Genomic DNA, 20401 nt, shown 5'->3' with positions numbered 1-20401 from the left:
AACCCAAAATTATCTTTAGATAATTGTTTGTACACCCTATGGAAGTCATTAAAATGCAATGATCCATGTAAGCAAGACCCATCATGGTGGCTTCTTTACACTTTTCTGCTGAGTTCTAGTGAAGGGATCGTGCTCCACTAATGCACCCATTATGGTGGGTTCTTTAAATGTATAATACACGTAGACATTAGATTAAAATCTCAATTAAGATTTTGATCTCGACCATTGTTTTTCAATGATCGGGATTAAAAATTTCGACCAAGATCTCAATCTGACAATACTTTTCGGGTTGAATTATCCTAGGCATCTATTACGTGGCAAAATCCATGTTGAAGTGGACACCTTTTATGTATAAATTCAATGAATGAATAAGCGTGCAAACAACTATGAAGGCAGCCACGTGTTCAAGAAAAACAAAGAGAGCACAGAAATTGATGAAGCAATAAAAGAAACGGTCGTATCCAGAATCCCTTTGGGAAAGATAACTCAAGACCAAACCGTGTCAATTTGAAACACCGGCCTTTTTCCACGCACAATTCAGATTCTTTCACTGTCTGCATTTGCTGATCAAAATAAAATCTCGGGCATAAGATTCCAAATCTTTGGTTTATAATTGGGCAAACTTCCATCTTGGCTTTATAATCCTAAAGAAGAATTCTGTTATGGAAATCCACCACGTCTCTCACTCATTGTGGATCGAGTTCATATACGTTCACGGCTTGTATATGTACCCATATATTGCATCAACAAGTATACCAAAAAAAGTATACCAAATCGTGCTTGCTTCTTTTGTTTCTTTCTTTCTTATCCAAAAACTATTGATCGGTAAGATAGAGGATCCGAGACACAATTGAGTGATTGACGGATTCATATCTTCTGTAATTCCTTTTTGACAATTGCCGTCAACTTGAACATTAAAAGCCAAATAGTAGAATGAATTTTAATCATCTTATTATATAAGGATTATCAAAGACATCAGTTACCAAACACATGGAATCAATCATGAGAACCATAATACATTGGATTCCACTTATTGGAGTGTGAGATTCATATGGTGATTGGATTTTGAAGTGTCTCCGACAACTTTGTAAAACTAAATGATCAAACTCGATCGACGAGTTTGTCAATTCCTTAGGTTTGGTTCCTCTTTCCCGGGGTAAGAATGGGGTGACTTCACACTACATATCATGTGTCCCATGCCTAAAAGGTGGGAACACCATCATATCAATTATGTAGGCACCATCTCCTCGTTGGAGGCAACCAACATTTCCACTATTTCTTTTGGATTTGGCAATTTGATATACAGTGGGGGTTGGGACTATTGCATTTATCACCACAAAGAGTCACAACCCAACTTCTTGAATAAGATTATTAGCCATTACCAACTTGATACGGAGAAAATTATATTGAACCCATCAAACTGGGTTCATGCTTTATGTCCCAGTTGGACCATGAATGGGACCCGTCTTGACCTAATTCTCACGTTCGTATAAGAGGGCATCGCTTTACGGTTATACGCCAGAACGACATCCCAAATCTTGAGGGATACACATCTGGGTTATAGGAAGCAACTACCATCGATGTGGAGAGGTAATCGTGCCAAGATTAGAAACTAATCACGCCCCCAAATATCTAGGGAAGAACTATACGATCGGACGGTCACCTGAGAAGATCATGAGCTCATCTCAAGGTCAAGAATTGAAGGTAAAATCTATATAAATGAGTGATTTACTCACCTAGAGGTATCTGATTCGTTTCCCTTATACTCATATTCAAATTATACTCTACAATTAGCTAGAGTCGTGTGATCAGTTCAGCAACTGACTTAGCCTTCGAAGGTGGCCTCTCGACCCCCACGATCGGGCCATGTCTTACCCTATTTTGCAAGTTATCTTGGTAGATCTTGAGGCTGAGCAAATTCTGGACGCATCACAACTAAACTAATCCTTCGGTGGTATCATTTCCACAACTTGTGCATGTGACATATAATATTTACACTAACTCAATGAGAGTCTAGTTTCAATACCACTGCTTAAATCCCTCCAGAGCCATACATGCAATGGTTAGCCTTGTTAGTTTTTAAAGGTAATTATCTCTCCTGAATGCATGACGGCTAAGATATTAGGATTGTGGGATTCTCTACCTTGTAATCATCATTGTAAATCTCACCATTCAGTAAGAAAAATTTTAGATATGGACACCCTTAAACGAATACAAATGCAGATTTCAGCTATCCATTTACAAGTCTAGTTATGTGGTATTCATTGGAATTTTACTTTTCATTACATTTTAATATTTATACGTAGGGCCTATCCTTATTATGTGGTTAAAATCAAGATTTAAAGTATCCCACGATACCATACGATACTAGCCGATACATATCCATATTTGACCCAACCGACACGATACATCTTGATAAGTCTCTCCATTGAATTACACTAAATACATTAGCAAGCGCAGCCCGATCCTATTTGCCCCCGTACGACATCTTGATAAGTCTCTCCATTGAATTACACTAAATGCATTAGTCAAAGCGATACAATACTCGATACAGGACAATACATCTCTTAAAATTACCTGACTGATACGATATTCGATACCGATACTTTAAACCTTGGTTAAAATCTTTCAGGAAGCACATTGTTACCGGATATGATCTAGAGTCTAAATCATGGAACGATGCATCGATGGTTTCGCTCGGTTCGCCGGATCTCGGCGGCGAGAAGTTGTTCAATTCGTTCGGGTCTCTTTTCCTTTCTCTCTTTCTTGCTTGGATGTGAGATCGCCGACGATTTGAAAGTATGTATAGCTAGTAGGAGACGGTGGAGCATCGGTGTCACTCTAACCACGGAGGTCAGGTGCTACAGCTCGGTAGCCATGGGAAGTGAGTCCTATTATCTGGTGCCTCCATGAGTACCAAAGTTTAGGAAATCCGTGCAGAAACAGCACCATCGGACCTTGCCCTTTCTCTGCTACATGCATGTCTATCCCATTCACCCTTACCATCTTGTGCTCAATCTCTTCCATCTCCATCTCTCTCTGGGTTTCTGCCTCCTCTTTCAATCTGTAACTACTCTGTTTTATAGGCAGCGAACGGGGGAATCTCCACCCAATTCTCCAGAGGGAATTGTTTCGCAATGGAAATAGACGAAAATCTCTCTTTAGTGCCAGTAATGACGATTTCTCCAGTTCGATGAAACTTGTAGATTGTCATGCCATGTGCCATGTGTCGAATCTGTGATGTTCTCTGTAGCTTCAAAAACAGCAAACAAAGCCCACGTTCAAGTTCTTTTTTTGGGTGAAAACTCACATCCAAGCATGGAAAGTTCAGTTCGTTCAGTTAGCCGGCTACCCAAGACTCAAAGAGCAGTAGAAAAAAAAAAAAATTTGAAGTTTGGCCGGAAAATCGTCGATTTTCTGGCTAAATTTGGAAGTTTCGCCTGAAAATCTTGGTTTAGCTCGCCGGAAAATCGATTTTCCCGCGACATATTGTAATATCGTTTCGACCGGCATTTTTATTTCGCTTTTGGGCGAAACCAGCGAATTTCACCGATATTTCGGCAAATTCGCCGAAATAACGTTCCATGGTTTAAATATTGCCTCAACCGAATGATTGGTTGCCAACGCATCGCACGTTACCTACCACCTTTTGAATAGTAGAAGTACTAGAAATCTAGAACCACAGCGAAGAATCGGAGATTGCATTTGGATATTCTCTTCCGGTCAGCCCGACGGCAAATAACAAGTGTCATGTTTTAATAAAGTTGAACTTAATTTCGAAAATTTCCATTTTTAATGATAATAATTACTGTGGGATGCTTCGGGAGTTCGCATAACTGAATAGATTCCTTTTTATTTTCGTAGAACTGAATAGATTCATGCGAATATGCTTTCAAATGATTGTTGGCGTTGCTTATCGTTGTTTCGTTGGTTGAGTATTCATTTGGATTTTAGCAGTTTGAATGGAAGATTTAAATTAGATTCAAGAAATGGTCGCTATTCGATGATATTTTAAGGTTCTTTCTGTAATTTGGATTTGTTGGCAACAACGAACAGTGAAATTGTTGGACTGTTTGGTGGTATTTGATCCGTATATCATCTTTTGAATATCGAATTTCGATATTTAAAACCTCTTTTGCGAGCAGAGATGTTGAGATTTTGAGATCTGCAATCGAGTACTGAAATAATGTCCGCAGTGGAGAGGCTGGGTAGTTATATCAGCCGTGGTGTGATTACCGTTGCTGCTCCTTTTCATCCTTTCGGTGGAGCCGTCGATATAATTGTTGTTGAACAACCTGATGGAAGCTTCAAATCATCGCCTTGGTATGTTAAATTCGGAAAGTTTCAAGGGGTATTGAAGTCGAAGGAGCAGGTAGTTAATATCACCATTAATGGAGTTGAAGCCGATTTTCATATGTACTTGAATTACAAAGGAGAAGCTTACTTTGTCAAGGAATTGGAAGAGGAAGAAGGGGAATCTGTGTTGTCTCCTCCATCTTCCTGTGATGAGACAGAAGAACAGCCTCAGCCTCAACCTCAATTTCAGTCGTCTCCGTCTCAGAATGTAAGGATTAAGAAGTCTACAAGTAAAGATTTTGATGCTAATCAGCCAAGCTCGGAACAACTATCTAATGGGGAGAAGGCCAAGGTTTTGATAAAGACGAGATCACGTCGGTCTGGCATTTTGGGGATGGTTTTCGGGAAGAATTCTATGAAAGAAAATGAGAGTAGGAGTGATGGCAGCATCATTGCCTTTCAACGGACGGCTTCACTGGAACGTGCAGAGATTGCAGCTGATCTTTTGGAGCTGAAATGGTCTACCAATCTGCGAACTATTGCGCCTAGGTTGGATAATGCTTCAAACTTCTCTGTGCCAGTTGATGAGGTTAAGGATTTGCAGGCTAATAACGAACAAAGCCCCGGCAGCCCCTCGCTTCGTGATGATACTGGCAATAATATCGATTATTCTACTGCAAATGTAGAAACTCATCTCTGCAGTAATTCTGAGTCTGGTTTTAATAACCCAGAGAGTACTGCTGATGTGATTGTGTCAACCTGGGTACAGGGTATGGAGATTCCCGCGTTAGAGTTGTTTGATGCAGACAACCAAGGTCAGATAGTTTCATGTGTGGGGAATGCTATTTCGGAGGAAAGGTTCGAAGGTTCTGTGTCCAGGACTAATTCAGATCTGGTCGAGCTTATAAAGCAGTCTTCTGATGAAATGTCTACTGACTTGAATGACATTTTTTTAGGGGAAACTGAAAATGAAAACTGCAACTCCTACACATACTCTGAAACAATTAATTGCTCCTTTGAACGAGCGACTGAAACTCAGGAATTTTCTTATGGCGGGTGTGGAGAAGTAGAGCCTTATTCTCAAGTTCTATGTCAGACTACCGGGCTTATAGCTGAGGTAACCCTGCACCCAGATTCTAAAGTACTCACAGTAGAAGAAAATATTAACGATACAGGAATTCTAGGAGATGGAAAATCCTCCGAGCTTCTAAACACTCAAACTATTTATGAAAATGAGTTAACCTCAGATGACTCAATTGCAGAGTCCCTTGTGTCACGTAACTTATATAAGGCTACTAGTATTTCTGTTCAAAATGAGAAGTTAGAAGTTAATCATCAAGATACTGTATGTGAGGTGCTCTCACAGAATGACAGTTATGAGACAGAACCAGTCAAAGTTTTGGAGAAGGAATCTCAAGCAACAGGTCTTTCTTGTTCTCATATAACTGAAAATTCAAAGTTGCTAGTTTCTCCTAATCAAGATGTTGGTGGCAATGAAATCCTTGATATGCTTGAAGAAGCAGCATCACAAAGTGTGTGCCCCTCTTCCAATATCTGCAGCTCAATTCAAGTCGAGTCTAAGGAAAATATTGATTTAAATGATAAAATGGAAGAGAATGTTCCATCATTAGATTTTGTCTGTGATACTCATGGACCACTTTTTGACTCTGTCCATGTGAAGGAAAGCATTCCATCACCAAAAAGATTGGTAGTAGATCAGCTTCTATTTGGTGAAATTGATGGCCTGGATACTATTGGTTTCCTACCTAAGGAATCGGTTTCTTTTGAATCCTTAAATATTGAAAATCATCTATCTCTTGCATTGGATTGCACTGAAGATGTGCATGAAACAGTCAGTATAGATCATGCTTCTTCCTTGTCTCAATGCAAACTTGCTGGCAAATGCCCTCCTAGTAGTTTTGAAGGTTTGATTGAGGAATCAGGGACTCAACCTAGTCCAATTAACATTCCAGGAAAAGCTCATAAGGATTCTGGAGAAAAAGGTCCACGATTGCTGAAATCTTTACCCATTTTACCATCCCACATCGATAGTCTGGAAAAATATGATGCTCATCACTCTGTAAGCCATTCTCTAGATTTATATTCTGAGAATTTGAAGTTAGAGCTTCTTGGGCAAGATATCTCATCCTCTTTGAAGGCAGATGCAGACTCTGTGAACAGCTTAGCTCATGAACATCCTAGGATATTAGATAACCAGGACTCTGAGGAACTCAAACATTCATCAAACAGAAGTATCATTGGTAAGATAACTTTAGCACTTTGCTTTTTATTAACTTTTTATATGTAAATAAATTCTAGAACTTTTTGGACTGTGGGTACTTGTCTCTGAGGTTTAATTTAGTGGTTTCTCTATGTAAGCACTTGCTTTGTATAGGAACGAGAGCTGATTATGTGGGTCAAGCATTTGATGCTGAAAAAGTGGACCTGGAGAAGTTAATTTCTCTAGGTTCCGCACTTAAAAAGAATGATAGGCTTATTTTCAAAATTTGTGGTTCTAATTTCACATTGGATGCACCTGCACCAATTGTATTAGGAGTGGCTGCATTTGCATATGAACATTTCTTTGATCTGAAAGACATGGCTGTTAATCTAGTTGAAAAGTCTTGTAGGGGATTCAGAAAGAGCACTTGCTCAGTCTGGTGGAAGTTGGAGACTCTGGCCTTTCCAATTTGGAAAATCAAGAACCATGGACTCTGTTCAGGTAGCTCTGGCTGGCTCTAATGATTCTAATGCTTCAGATTGTGCTGGTGATATTATCAAGGATAAGGATGCAGCCAAAACCAAGGTCCCTAAAAAGAAGATTAGAATTATTGTTCCAACATCTGAACAGCTGGCATCATTGAACCTGAAGGAAGGACAGAACATGATATCCTTCACAGTTTCAACTACAGTGGTGGGGAGGCAGCAGGTTCTTTCCATTTCATTGGCTATTTGTAGTACCATCTTTGGTTTTTACCATGCAGTTTTCTGTATTCATGCTTAACTGAAAAGTATTATTGAACAGGTGGATGCTAGAATTTATTTGTGGAAATGGAACACTCGCATAGTCATCTCAGATGTTGATGGGACAATTACAAAGTAAGATCCTTCTCATGTGATTCATTCAGCAGATGATTTTTTTTTTCGATTGACCTTTTTGTAGCTTGTTCAAAATTGAGGGATTGTATTAGTGCATTCAACTTTCTTGCTCATGTTGCCAGCTCTATGTAATCTGGTTATATCAGTTGGCTAGTTTCCTTTTATTCCTATGCTTATTTTTTTTTAATTCACTCCACTTACTTATTTTGAGTGTTATTTTGTTGTGTGATTGTCCATTAGTGAGTGGTAGCTTGCTTAGCACCTGGCACTAGAAAAACAAGCCAAAACAAGAACGTCAACATTCTTACCTTTGCAATTCTAAATTTATTGACTATCTCAGGCATGCAGTATCTTTCTTTTGCAATGCTTATGTTACCTTTCATTAGAAGTGTTTTGCTTCTTTTCTTCTTTTTCTGGTTGGGTTGGGATGGGATGTTGAAGGAAAACACACGCACGCACGCAAACTGAGAGGAGCACGTGCGCATTTTAGGGAATAATCTAATTAGGCGATAATAGTAGGAGATTCTGGGTTTGGTAACTGTGTACTTATCTTAATTACAGATCAAAGTCTGAGTGGGGGTGGATTTGAAGGAAACACGCACACAAAGACAGGAGAATGTGTGTGCATTTTGGGAATTTTCTTATTGAGCCATAATAGTTGGAGCTTCTGGATTCAGAAGCAGTGATATTTATCTGAATGCTGACCCCAGTCTGTGGAAGAGTTACCAAGGTGAAAAGCAACCCAAACTTCCTTCCCACTTTTCCTCTAAGCATCCTTCTTGTTGGAGTAACTGGTGCAACCTAATATGAATAGGGAACTGTTTCTATACACTCCACTTTGTTGATTGATATGATCTGGCTCTTCAATTCTTATTTTGTCATGTGACTGAAGTTGCCAACCTGACTCTAGTGTCTAGTATTTTGAAATTTTCAGCTGCTCTAGTCTGAGTTTAATAAATTTTACCACTTAGCTTATTTAATAAGTTTTCAGCACAATCTAGGTTTTGTTGAAATTTTATTAAATTTAATCTAGGTTTTGATCCTTAGCTCTTGGCTGAGTTTAATAAACTTAATCTAGCTTATTTAATAAGTTTTAACACAACTCTAGTCTGAAAATTTTAGCCTGGGAGGTAAACTGCTTTAAATTTTAATGTCCTGGCTTGTCAATTACATATCAATCCCATCAAACCTTGATCACTCTCTAGACTTAATTTCCAATGAAGAACATAAACAGCAACAGCAGCAGCAGCATCTTGCAAAGTAATTTCATTAATCAAGCTTGTGTTCACTACTTGCTCCTATTAAAACCTTGTATGGAAGAGACTTAAGATTAAGGAAAGGTCCAACCCAATCTTTAACATATCAGGTAACTTGAACTTACTAGGAAACTGAAATAGGCTTAAAATAAAGTCTTCATCCCACGCCACTAAACACCTCAAAGTAAAGATAACTGAAAAGGAATATTCCCTAGTTCTAAAATTAATATTCTAAACTAACTTAGATTGAACCACCGGTTTATATCAAGAAACCTGTTCCAATCTTAAAACGTTAAGTTCAACTAAGTATTTCGTAAGCCTAATCACCCCTACTTCAGGCCCTTAAAACTGACCCATTAGCTACTACATGGTAAACCCATGGGATCAGAGAACGAACATCTATAGAGCCCAACCCTAGACTTATTACCAACGAAACAAGCTTGTTTTGCTGATGGATCTACACTATTAAGTCACAGATAACCTAACCTGAAGTAGGATCTCTTGCTATGAATAATTTAGAACACTTAACATCGTATTCCAGCAATGACACACAGGATAGAATCACCTATGGTAGGTGGACATTAGGGTAGTTTAGTTAGTTATACCCAACAGTACCTTGGGAAGTGGGTTTAATCAAAACAAGAGACAAGCACCACAACTTAAGGTCCATCAGATGGGCTGTTTTAGGCTCAAACCCCATAATAACTCCATGGATCTCAAAATTAAGAACCAGGCTGTTATGATGGACTTGATATCACAACCAAAGGTCAGCTCCTCAAAATTATAACCAATACTAGTGGCTAGGTGCCAAGAAACCAAGGTGTCTGGAAGATAGAAACTAAAGATCAGAATCAATAACTAACTGAATAATTGAATTAGCACCAAATTACCACTGAAGGGAAGATGAGATGTTGATTGATTCCTCAAATTGTTTGTTGTATTTCCTGGTTAGATCTGGATATCTTTAATACTTAGTCGCATACTTTGTTTTCAGCAAAAATTGTTTGGGTAAGGCTGCATTGGAACCCCCCCCCCCCGGCAACAAAAAAAAAGCCATTCTGCCTGTACAGAAGCATTTGGCACTGGGTTTGCCCTTTTGTTGTGTTTTTTATGATAGTGTCACTCAAATCAAACCTGGAGACTGATGAAGTTTAATGTCTACTAAATTAAATGGCACCGTACCACAAGTTGTGGTTTTTCTAAACATTGATCCAACATATGCTAGAGTCAAAGACAGCAAATGAAATCAAACACTTTTTTCTTTGAGGTGAGTGATGAGGAAACATTTTAGTATACCATTAGAAACTATTTCTGTTATAGAAAGTATTACTTGGGAACCAAATCTGACCTAAATGGTATCTTTCTATTGAAAAAATGAAAGACTCCTAGTTCTGTAACTGAAAGAGGGAACAAGCGAGAGAGAAAAACCTAATTTCCTAACATTATAAAACTGATTTTAGTGTATAACTATCTCCAGAAATTTTGGGGATTGCTTGTTTAGGGGAAAAGTGAACAGCACTTCTCTGCTATAACAACAAAAAAAATTCGACAGTCAATTGATTTTTTTGATTAATTGACCTAATGCTGCAGAGGGATAAACAGAATGGATAATGTGGAAAACCAGTATATGTAAGATTTTCTGATCAGATATTAAACCCATTAGAAACGGAACAAATGTTTGAAGTACAGCTGGTGCATAATCGAGATGATGGATGTTACCCCTTGAAGTGAAGTTTTATTGTGCAGAGAATTATTTTTAATCCTTGAAACTGAAACTCATTTTCTCTATATGCTCTCACACGGGGGGGTGAAGTCCAAGTTTCTAAATGCCTTAGTTAGTTTGCTCATAACTGCACTTTTCTCGTTAATATCTCTCATTCCTTTTTGAATTGTATCCTACTCCAGGTCAGATGTTCTTGGACAGTTCATGCCAATGGTTGGGAAAGATTGGTCACAGACAGGTGTTGCACATCTATTCTCAGCGATTAAGGTCTCTGCAATCTTATCATTATGTGCTCTTAATTTTCTCAAATATTCTGACCTTAAATAACTCCACATCTTTTCTCACTAACAGTAGAAAATCGTTAAAAGTTGAGATCAGCACCATCTCCTTGCCCAAAACATTGTCTACTACGACATCTAAATCCATTTTAAGATTTTATTCTCTGTTGATGGACAATGTAACATCTCTTAGTTTTCCAATGTATTTAATTTTTTTTTGGCGAAATTCCGATGTATTTACTTAGTGCCAAGATACTATATTTTCTTTTAATCTGGTTTTGTTATGCATTGCAGGAAAATGACTATCAATTGCTTTTCCTTAGTGCTCGTGCAATTTCTCAGGCATATCTCACTAGGCAGTTCTTGGTCAACCTTAAGCAGGTGAGTTATAAATTTAAGAAGAAATTGGGGGCTTTTGACAATTCTATTTTGGGATTTTATCATAAAGGATTTCTATTACATTCATGGATGTTTTACCCATACAAAGATCCAGCTCTTTACTTCCCTGTCTACACTTCTTGCATTTGCAGGATGGGAAAGCTCTACCTGATGGGCCAATTGTAATTTCCCCTGATGGACTTTTTCCTTCTCTCTTCCGAGAGGGTAAGCCCTACATTTTATATTTTTTTCCCTCCTCTTAGCTGTCTTTGAATGTATTTCTGTCTCTTATCATACCAATTGATGAAAGCCAGGGACTGGTGCAACGGTTAAGGTTGCTCCATTCTGACTGAATAGTCATGGGTTTAAATTTGGAAACAGCCTCCCTGAGAAAGCACAAAGCAGGGGTAAGGATGTGTACATTATGACCATCCCCAGGCCACTCAGTGGCGGGAGCTTTGTGCCATGGTTTTTCCATTTGTTATTCCAATTGAACTGAAAGGTGTCCTTGATGAATTTTCAAACTTTTATCAGAAACAATTTGGTGACAATTTGTGAAGAGAAATCTACTGTGTCTGGATATGGTAAACCTGCGTAGGAGCATCATAGGCCATGAATCATGTTGTAGGATAATGTACATTCTTCATCCAGGTTTTATTAGCTATGTGCAGTTGTATCTCTAATGGTGTAAAATTTAAAACTTAAGTCTTATATCCAAGTACCTCGGATACCTCAGCATGCCACCATTTAATGGTATACCTGCAGACTTGATACATGTGAATGCAAGGATATCATTATTATTATTATTATTATTATTATTATTTTGACTGATTATCAAAGCATAGAACAAGAAAAGAACATGATACTGAATCCTGTTAACTGTCTGATCATTCTTTACTTGTTCAGTGCCTGTTCTTTTCAAGATAACTAGAATTTAATATTCATCAGGAGGGTTTATTTGGGAAATGGCCTTACCTTGCCCTTTAGGTTGTTGGATTTGGAGATCAGCCTTTGTATTACCCTGTATGGCCAAGTAAGATTTTCCTCCTAGGAGTGAGGATGAAAAATACCTTCACTAGGTGGGTAAAAGCATGGTCCAAGATCTCTATCTTGGGGCCCAACTCGCCAAATCAAGGGAAGTGGGGGGGGGGGGGGAAGAGTTGGCTTGAGATATCGCCGAGTTGGTGGAATTTTTGAGGGGCATTAGGGGTCATTTGGGGAAACCCCGACCTATTTCAGCCTTTATGAACACACTAGGGAACTCAGATCTGTGAAAAGGATAGCATAGAGAGTTCCAGTTCAGACCCGAAATTGGAAACCACTATGCTGAAGAAAGACCTTAAGTACACATCATATCCTCGAAGTTCAAAATTCAAACAAGTTTAATACATTGCACACGTCTATAGTTCAAATGATAATCCAATCATCAAAGCTATAACTCGAGATTTTAGACTTGAGACATATGTGCTAAGCACGTCTTCTCACTGAATAGAAGAAGAGAGAGATGCCACTGGATATCATTGAGATCTCAAGAGTACTCTGACCATGGTCAAAGCACAAAGTTGCAAAGTTCAACTCTATTCTTTTAGCTGTTTGTGTTGGACAGGATGCAAATGAGCTGTGAGTCTGAGCATTTGGGTGACATGGGATTGGTTATGGATGCATGGCTGGTCTTATATTCGCTGCTTATCAGTTTGGAAAGGGCCCATGTAATTTCAGATACACTAATTCAGGGGCAGTGTAGGGCCCAAGGAATACAGGCTTGACCACTATCAAAGCCAGCAATATTTAGGCTCCATACGTTGCTGCTTCATGATAGTGGCATGTTAAGTACATTCTGACATCATCTCTATGAAGTGATTAAACTTGTCATCATTAGTGGGTGGGTTGTGGATTACTGCTCATCATAGCTATGATATCAAAGACACTGTAGAGACTTTGTAGACTTGACAAGTTCAATTACCTCAATTGGTATGATCAAAGTAATGGTTGGGTGGTGAGGAACTAACAAGAACAGAAAATAGGAAGTCCTAAAAACAGAAAAACATTAAGCAAAGAAAAATAATTAACTCAACAAACGAGCCATCTGATGGAAATAAGATTTGTCTAAGTTGCCTAGTGCAGCTGGTAAGCTTTGGTGCTCATAAAGCTCATGCTCGGCAGTAGATCTCATGTTCAAATCTCCTGGCCGGTTCCTTCTCCCAAAAGAAAGATTCTAACAATGATTAGGGATAAAGGAGGTGTAAACAGCCTCTCCAGGAACCTGAGGTAAGGTGCATATTTGTGCCCCTTCCAGACCCTGCTGTAGTGAGAGCTTCATAAAATGGAACATTCTAGAGTAGGAGGAGAGTAATATAGTTTGTATTAACTCAAATTGATGGCATCTTAGAATAATCAGCCAAAGTTTAAGCAAGAGGTAAAGAGTAGGTAACTGATGTAAAGAGTGCTAGAACTAGACTAACAAAATGGGAAAGAACTTAATGATATTGTTAAAAATTAAGAAAAAAAATCAAGGTGGTTTTACCTAGTGATGCATATACTAGAAATTTAGTGGGTGGAATGCTTGCTAGAACAGTGTATGACCAAAGAAAACCCAAAAAAAAAGAATGGAGATTAGAAGAAAATGATTTGACCAATAGGTACCATCATCTCCAGCCTCTGATTGGGCACTATACCCTCACTCCAAGGCTGCACCACCATGGTTACCTCTTGCTTTAGCACGAGGGCTTTGAATAATGCATTAAATTTCATCACTGTCTTAGAGCAAGAAAAAAGTCCAGATAATCACTAAGTATTGCATAAATAGAAACTTCAAATGCTAGTCCTCCAGAAATTTAACTCATCATTCACTTGTATCCGCAGATAAACAAAGTATAACATAACAAGGCTTTACAAGGCCTCTGACAGGCTCCTTAAGGGTGTAAGCAAGTATTTATTAATGGGCCTGATAGGTTTAAGTGACTTGGTATGACTTGGCACATATAGCCATACCAAGCTAAAGTAAAAGGTTTAAGAATCAAATTCTGAGGCTGTTTAAAGGCTGTTACAACATTAGACAGCTAGTTGTAGCTAGTTTGCCTGGCTCCTCAACTTATGTAGCTGGTATTGCACTGCATCACAAAGTTAAACCTAATAATAGTATCAGAATAACAGGATTATCATGAGCCATTGGTCTTGTCACACCCAAACAAACTGCAATTGTAAGCTGGGATCAAGCCAGTAAATTCACGGTTTCAGCATAGAGTGTCATCCAATAGGTCAGAATTCTTGATATTAAAGTCAGATTATGTTATATTAAGGTTGTATCTAGGTTTTTTATCCTTTGTCTGCATGTTATTAGAAATATGGTGAAAGTCAATTAAGATGAATTTGAACATGTATTCACTGCTGTTAATTTGTCTTTTTGTTACTTCAAAAGCATGCCCTTATACAATTCTCTTTGTTCATATTTTCCACAGTAATTAGAAGAGCTCCTCATGAATTTAAGATTGCATGCCTGGAGGTAAGTTTTCTATCAATAATCTCTGTCTGTATGTGTGCACTTGCACTATGTCATTTAAATTAATATTTTGCAATGTGTGTAGTGGAAGAATCAATTCTTTGGGTGCTTATAGTTGTCAGCTATTCTTTGAAATAAAATTTATTTGGTCAGTAATATACCTATTCATTTATTAAATTTAAAACAATCATTTGGTCAGTAATGAACCAGTTGATGTAGGGTGTGTGTGAGAGAGACAGAGAGAGAAAAGATATGAAGTTAAGGTGTGTGAGAGAGACAGAGAGAGAAAACATATGAAGTTAAGGCATGATCATATGGGTGCAAATTTTGTGGATATTATAGCCCCAAATTCTCTGGCTCAAATTCCAATTTCTGTGGTATGGACCCTGTCAAACTGATGAAGCAGGGTGGCCTGAGTAGGGATGACAGCCAGTAATGGGCCTGTGATAAACAACAGACTTGAAGGCACTTTGAAGCAAAAACAAAGGGCAGGGCCAGTCCCTGGACAAATCGGCAACAGGGTTAGCCCTGAAAAGCTGATAATTAGTCTTGAAGAAAGAAAGAAGGGTGTGGCCCTGAAAGATCAACATACAGGGGTGGCCTAGTAGATCTACAATAGCATAGGAGAACGCGTGGAGGGAAAAAGCAACAAAACATCTCTAAGTCATGTGAAAAAGATCTTGGAAGTGTTTGGATCATAGTTGTCAAGGCAACGCTTAAGCAACCAGGTGGTCCCTACTGAGTCAAAGTGACTGTCGCTTTTTTTGAAGTCGACAAAGCAGTCGCTTTTAGTGTCCAAGTGTGCGCTTTGGTCGCCTAACCACCGCTTTATTGGTGCTTTTTTTTATCCCCGGTTTCTTCTTTGAGTTTCTGAAATAATACTTCTATGGTAAACCAATATCAGCATATCATATCTTTGGTTACCAACAATAAACCCAATATCACATCTCTGTGATTCTGAAATAGCATTTCTTCTCTAAGATTCTGATGTTGGGTTTTTTTATGTTACTTTTCCTGGTTATTAACTGGAAGTAAATGCATAATGCCTGAGTTATTTATTCAGCAAGTGTCTGAGTTACTTATTGTCTCCAAGTAGGGTTGTTTAGTTGATTTGATAATTTGGTTGTTAAACTTTGAAGTTTGATTTGTGACTTTGATGTTGTTATATTTGAAGTTGATGACTATGTTACATTTTCCAACCTTATATATTGATTATATGAATGAACTTTTCATTAAGTTTGCAAAATATTTCATATTTAAATGCTAGGAATTTTATGTAACTTTTGATATTTGGATCAAATATCAAAAAATTAACACTTGAACGCTTTGATCGCTTTATTACCTGGGAAACCCTCCATCGCTTTGTCGCTTTGACAACCTTGATTTGGATCTTGAGAGGCATCGCCACAGAGAGGAAAAAAGGCTCTCATTGGACTAGAGGAAAGCCTCCAAGAGCAGTTAGTAGAGTGAGAAATGGTACAAGATGCAAACTGAAAGGAGAGGGAGGCTCAGCTATGGGTGGAGGAGTCATGGAAATCAAGAAAGGGAGAAAAAAAGCTGCCATTTGGATTTCACATCAGAACTTTTCTAATACGGATTACTGAATATGACTTGTGTCAATTGTTACTCAGCCTAGCTTTATTTACAATACGAAGGAGAAGAATCTGGAATTTGTACAGGCTATAAGTATCCCTAACAACTACCCCAGCACCCATACTATAACAAAATTTTACTTAACAAAAGTCTCACCAGTGTGCTTGTTGTATGTGTACTCACTGTACTACTGAGGGCAATAGCTGAATGTTCAAGTTTAGTACTTCCCGAAGGAGTTGGCCTTTTTTGGAAAGGACCAACTCCTCAGAATTAGAAGGTCATGAATAACTCTCTTTGGGGCCTATCAATTGCCCCTAGCCCAACCCACCCAACAACAAAACAGATGAGAGCGAGTCAGAGGAGGATGGACAAAGTGAGGATGGATCATAGAAGAGTGATGCAGAGAGGACTTTAGTGAAGAAAGGATAGGAAGAAAATGAAAGAGAAGCAGCCTTATTGGCTGAATTTGAAAATATTAGGATAAAGAAGCAGAAGTAAAAACTTCAAATTGGGGGGGGGGGGGGGGGGGGGATAAAAAGAAGCCCCCATCTACTTCAGTGTTGGTCTAAGAAGAAAACTATAACCTGCAAAGCTTTTAATGGTATCTCTCTATGTTCCTTTTGTCTGTCTGTCTAACTAAACAATTTGTAGTTATAAATTCTTAGCACTGAAAAATGAAAGTTGTATTTCCGGAAAACAAGTTTGATTTTGATGACTAGCCTTTCAATTTCCAGAATATCAGGGCATTATTTCCTCCAGATTGCAACCCATTCTATGCTGGATTTGGAAACAGAGATACTGATGAGGTCAGCTATCTTAAAGTTGGAATCCCCAGAAGCAAAATCTTCATCATTAACCCAAAGGTAATATTTCCCAATGCCCTTGTATATTAATGAGAGTGAAGCTCTTACCAGCCTAACTTGTATTCATGATGGAACTTTCAGGGTCAGGTTGCTGTAAATCATTGGCTTGACAGGAAGTCATACTCATCTCTTCATACACTTGTGAATGGCATGTTTCCTGCTAAGTCCTCTGCTGAACAGGTTCAATTTGAAACTTGTACTGTGCATGCATTTACCATGCTGCATCTTTTCGAGAAGAATATTAGTATAATTCATGTGAAGCAAGGCAGTGTGTGCTGGCTAATTGCTTTCTCTTTGAAAATAGAAATATCTTCATACGAAGTAATGACACTCCCAAGACTTAACAAATTAATATCTAGCTCGATCTTGAAGGGTTACAAATTTTTAGGCAAGGCTGAGAAGAAACTAAGCTGAGAGTCTGAGACTTCATCCCATTTCTTCCGACATAAATAAGAGAAAGGAGGGTGTTGCACCCTTTGGTTATCCCTCTCCATTTAAAGTTAAATGGATTGATACTCATGTCATGTTTGAGTCCAGGACTCAACTGACGGTGTTACTGGAAAGTAAAACTTTATATCATCATTATGTTGCGAAGTTATACAAACTGACACTTTGTCTGATCTCTGACACCAGGAGGACTTTAATTCATGGAATTACTGGAAAATGCCTCTTCCTAGAGTCAACATGTAAAGATACTGAAGAGAGTTACTGCTTTCTTGCTCAACCACAATTGGACAGAAAGATATCAACATTTTGACTGCAGAATTCATTGTGGTAGGTTTCCTGTTTTCTAGGTTCCTGCAACTGCTTCCTTTCAAATATCAAGTAGTCATTATTTTCTGCCACTGTAAGTCTAGCAGAAGTTCTCCTAGGAAGGGACTTCACAGCTTATGGGAGAAACTGAAAATAGTGGAAGGCTTTTCTGCACCATAGTATCTTTCAATTCCAGCCAACTTAAAATTTTTTTCATTTGGGTAACGCCAACTAAATTATATATACACCCCAGCATTTGTAGATTATTACATTTACACCCCCCTTGAATTTTTTTAATTACTTTTACACCCCCTATGTTCCAAATTATATATCAACTGTACTCCTACCGTCAGAATAATTGGGTTAAGTAATGCTCAGCATCTTTTTTGTTTTCAGAATTTCCATGTTGCCTCTCTTTACTTTGCAAGAATTATGGAATTTAAAAACAAAATTTGAATCAAGAAGTTAGGATATTGTGTATGTGGCATTGTATATTTTAGTTATTTTTAGGCATTTTTTCATTTTTTTTCCCTCAGTTACAGGAAGATTCATTAACACTAATGGTCATAGAAATAATTCAAAGGGGTGTAAACGTAATAGTTTAAAATTCCAGGGGGTGTATATGTGATCTTTGGAAGTGTTTATCATTAAAAAAATGGCATGTCAGCGATGCCATGTACATCTGATATATGCTTTTTGTGGTGAACATAGTTTTCAAGGTGTCAGGGTGAGTCAAGGCAGATGAGGGGAGGGGGAAATTTGAGGTGATATGGGTAAGGTGACAAGGCAGCGCCTAGACGGCAGCAAAGTGCCTGGACGTTAAGGTACGCCTAGGAAATACCTTGACAACTATGGGGGTTAAATTTTGTTTTCTTGAAACCTGGATATATTTCATTGCAGTGAATATTCACTTACCAACTTCCCCACTCTTAGGAAAATCTTCATTTGTATACTGCTTGCACAGAAAACTACCCTTTGCAAGAAATTCAGTGATTTGTTATTTGAACTCTGTGGGCAACTAAAGCTGTGTTGTGTTTTGGACTTCTTAATAATATAGAGGCAAGTTTATTGAATTTTTCATTTGGCCTTATAATCAGTGATTGGAAACATTAGATTTGAGAGTAAAATTTAATCTTCATGGAACCTTTTAAATATAAAAGAAACATCCAAGAATGATTTTGGAGTTCACTTCGAATGATGACCTCATACACTTTTTCCATGTGATTATATTGTCATTAATACTGTTAATATGAAGATTCTTGACATTAGATATTGTCATGACTAGTTACTTGACACTGCTAACAGTTATGGAATTATGTGCAGAATAGAAGGGACCGAGGTGTGGCAAAAGAGGCGAACTCCAGCAAGTATTTATGGTTGGGTTTGTTGGTAGTTGGTGGCAGAGAATGTTGTACATAGTAGTTTCTGTTAGATAGAGTCACAGGTATTCTCAATAGGTTAGTCAAATTTATAAAGCTGTGTTCATGCAACCCCATGAACACTGTAGGCATTGATGGGTAAGCTCATCAGAAAATAGGTCATATATACATGTATCATTGTTTCTACATGCACAAGCATTTTTGTCATCTCGTGTGTACCAAGTATAACATATGATCAATGTTTGAGTCACTGTATTCATTGTTTTTTACTTTGGCGGTTGCTTAATGTATCCTTTTGACCAGAGACATTATAGGTGAAGTTCTCTTTCAATTGAGACTACTTCCCTTGCAACGTTTCTATATGGTTCAGCCTCATGGCTTATTCATGGTTTGTAGTTTCCTTATCTACTGCAACTGCCACCTTGGAACTTGATGAAAATAGAAGCCTTTTTATAACTGTGATAGAACTTTATTTGATTACTTTTCTTTTCTTTCCCTTTTTTTTTTTTTTTTTTTTTTTTTTTTTTTTTTTCAAATCAAGTAGGAGGATGGTGTTGTAACATAAGAAATCCGTTCGAATAAGATTATATTGGATGAAAGGGATTGGAACAAATTTAGAAAAGAAAAAAGCTCTTAGGAGTTGTGGGTATCTAGTCAGTTTTGGGAATGTAGATTGATATTCAAAATTCTAACTTCAACTTTCAGCAATATCTTTTTTAGGAGCACAACATTCTAGGGGATAGGGGGTGGGCTTTGTTGCAATACTCTGTGGGCCACAGTTGTAGTCTTGAGGTCAATAAATTGAAATAGTCTTTTAGCAAAAATTGTTGAGGTAAAAATGCATTGAAAAATTGTTTGTTCCTCAACCCCCCCCCCCCTCTTTCATGGGCTCTACTTGTGTGGACCGGTCCATGGTTGGACCCCCATCCAAACTCTGATTTCGATGATTTTGGCTTGTTGGAAAGTTCTTTTGACGATCTTCGATTTGATACCTTATTCGCGTCAATCGGATTCTCCATCGTCGATCTATGGACGTTCCAAAATCACCCATTTTACACCATCATGATTAATCTTCTCTCTTCTCTTAAATTCTAAGAGAGTTGTTGAGTCATCACAAGGGTCATCCACCAACATTGGTTCCATTTCCAATTCTTCGGGCTCAACTTGAATGGCCCACAGTTGTCGCCAACTCAAGGCCCGGGTTCACAGTCTTGAAATCACAGCTTAAAGGGGTAGAAATCCGAGGGATTTCACATAAGGTTAAAGGCAATGTGGGCAAAGGTG

At 38.2% G+C, this 20401-nt stretch overlaps 1 protein-coding gene across 1 annotated transcript; it reads left to right on the top strand.

The window, feature by feature from the left end:
• Positions 1-3785: 3785 nt before the first annotated feature.
• LOC149015604 (phosphatidate phosphatase PAH2-like) lies at positions 3786-19572 on the top strand. Its single transcript, XM_089154947.1, has 11 exons — positions 3786-6557; positions 6927-7225; positions 7322-7395; positions 10557-10641; positions 10947-11033; positions 11183-11255; positions 14489-14532; positions 16857-16985; positions 17067-17165; positions 17619-17759; positions 19062-19572. The coding sequence occupies exons 1-10, from the start codon at positions 4187-4189 to the stop codon at positions 17673-17675; spliced, it is 3318 nt and encodes a 1105-aa protein (XP_089011073.1). The 5' UTR covers positions 3786-4186; the 3' UTR covers positions 17676-17759; positions 19062-19572.
• Positions 19573-20401: the final 829 nt, after the last annotated feature.

Source organism: Hakea prostrata, chromosome 5, assembly GCF_041222555.1.
Source record: "Hakea prostrata isolate BN-2017 chromosome 5, UWA_Hpros_2, whole genome shotgun sequence".
Lineage (NCBI taxonomy): Eukaryota > Viridiplantae > Streptophyta > Magnoliopsida > Proteales > Proteaceae > Hakea > Hakea prostrata.
This window is presented reverse-complemented; position numbering and strand designations above follow the sequence as displayed.

Bases quoted from the DNA above. Each gene is read 5' to 3' on its own strand.
- LOC149015604 (XM_089154947.1), top strand. From the start codon at position 4,187: ATGTCCGCAGTGGAGAGGCTGGGTAGTTATATCAGCCGTGGTGTGATT. The intron at 7,396-10,556 runs GTAAGATCCTTC...ATCCTACTCCAG, and splicing joins GTTGATGGGACAATTACAAA to GTCAGATGTTCTTGGACAGT. The intron at 10,642-10,946 runs GTCTCTGCAATC...TATGCATTGCAG, and splicing joins ATCTATTCTCAGCGATTAAG to GAAAATGACTATCAATTGCT.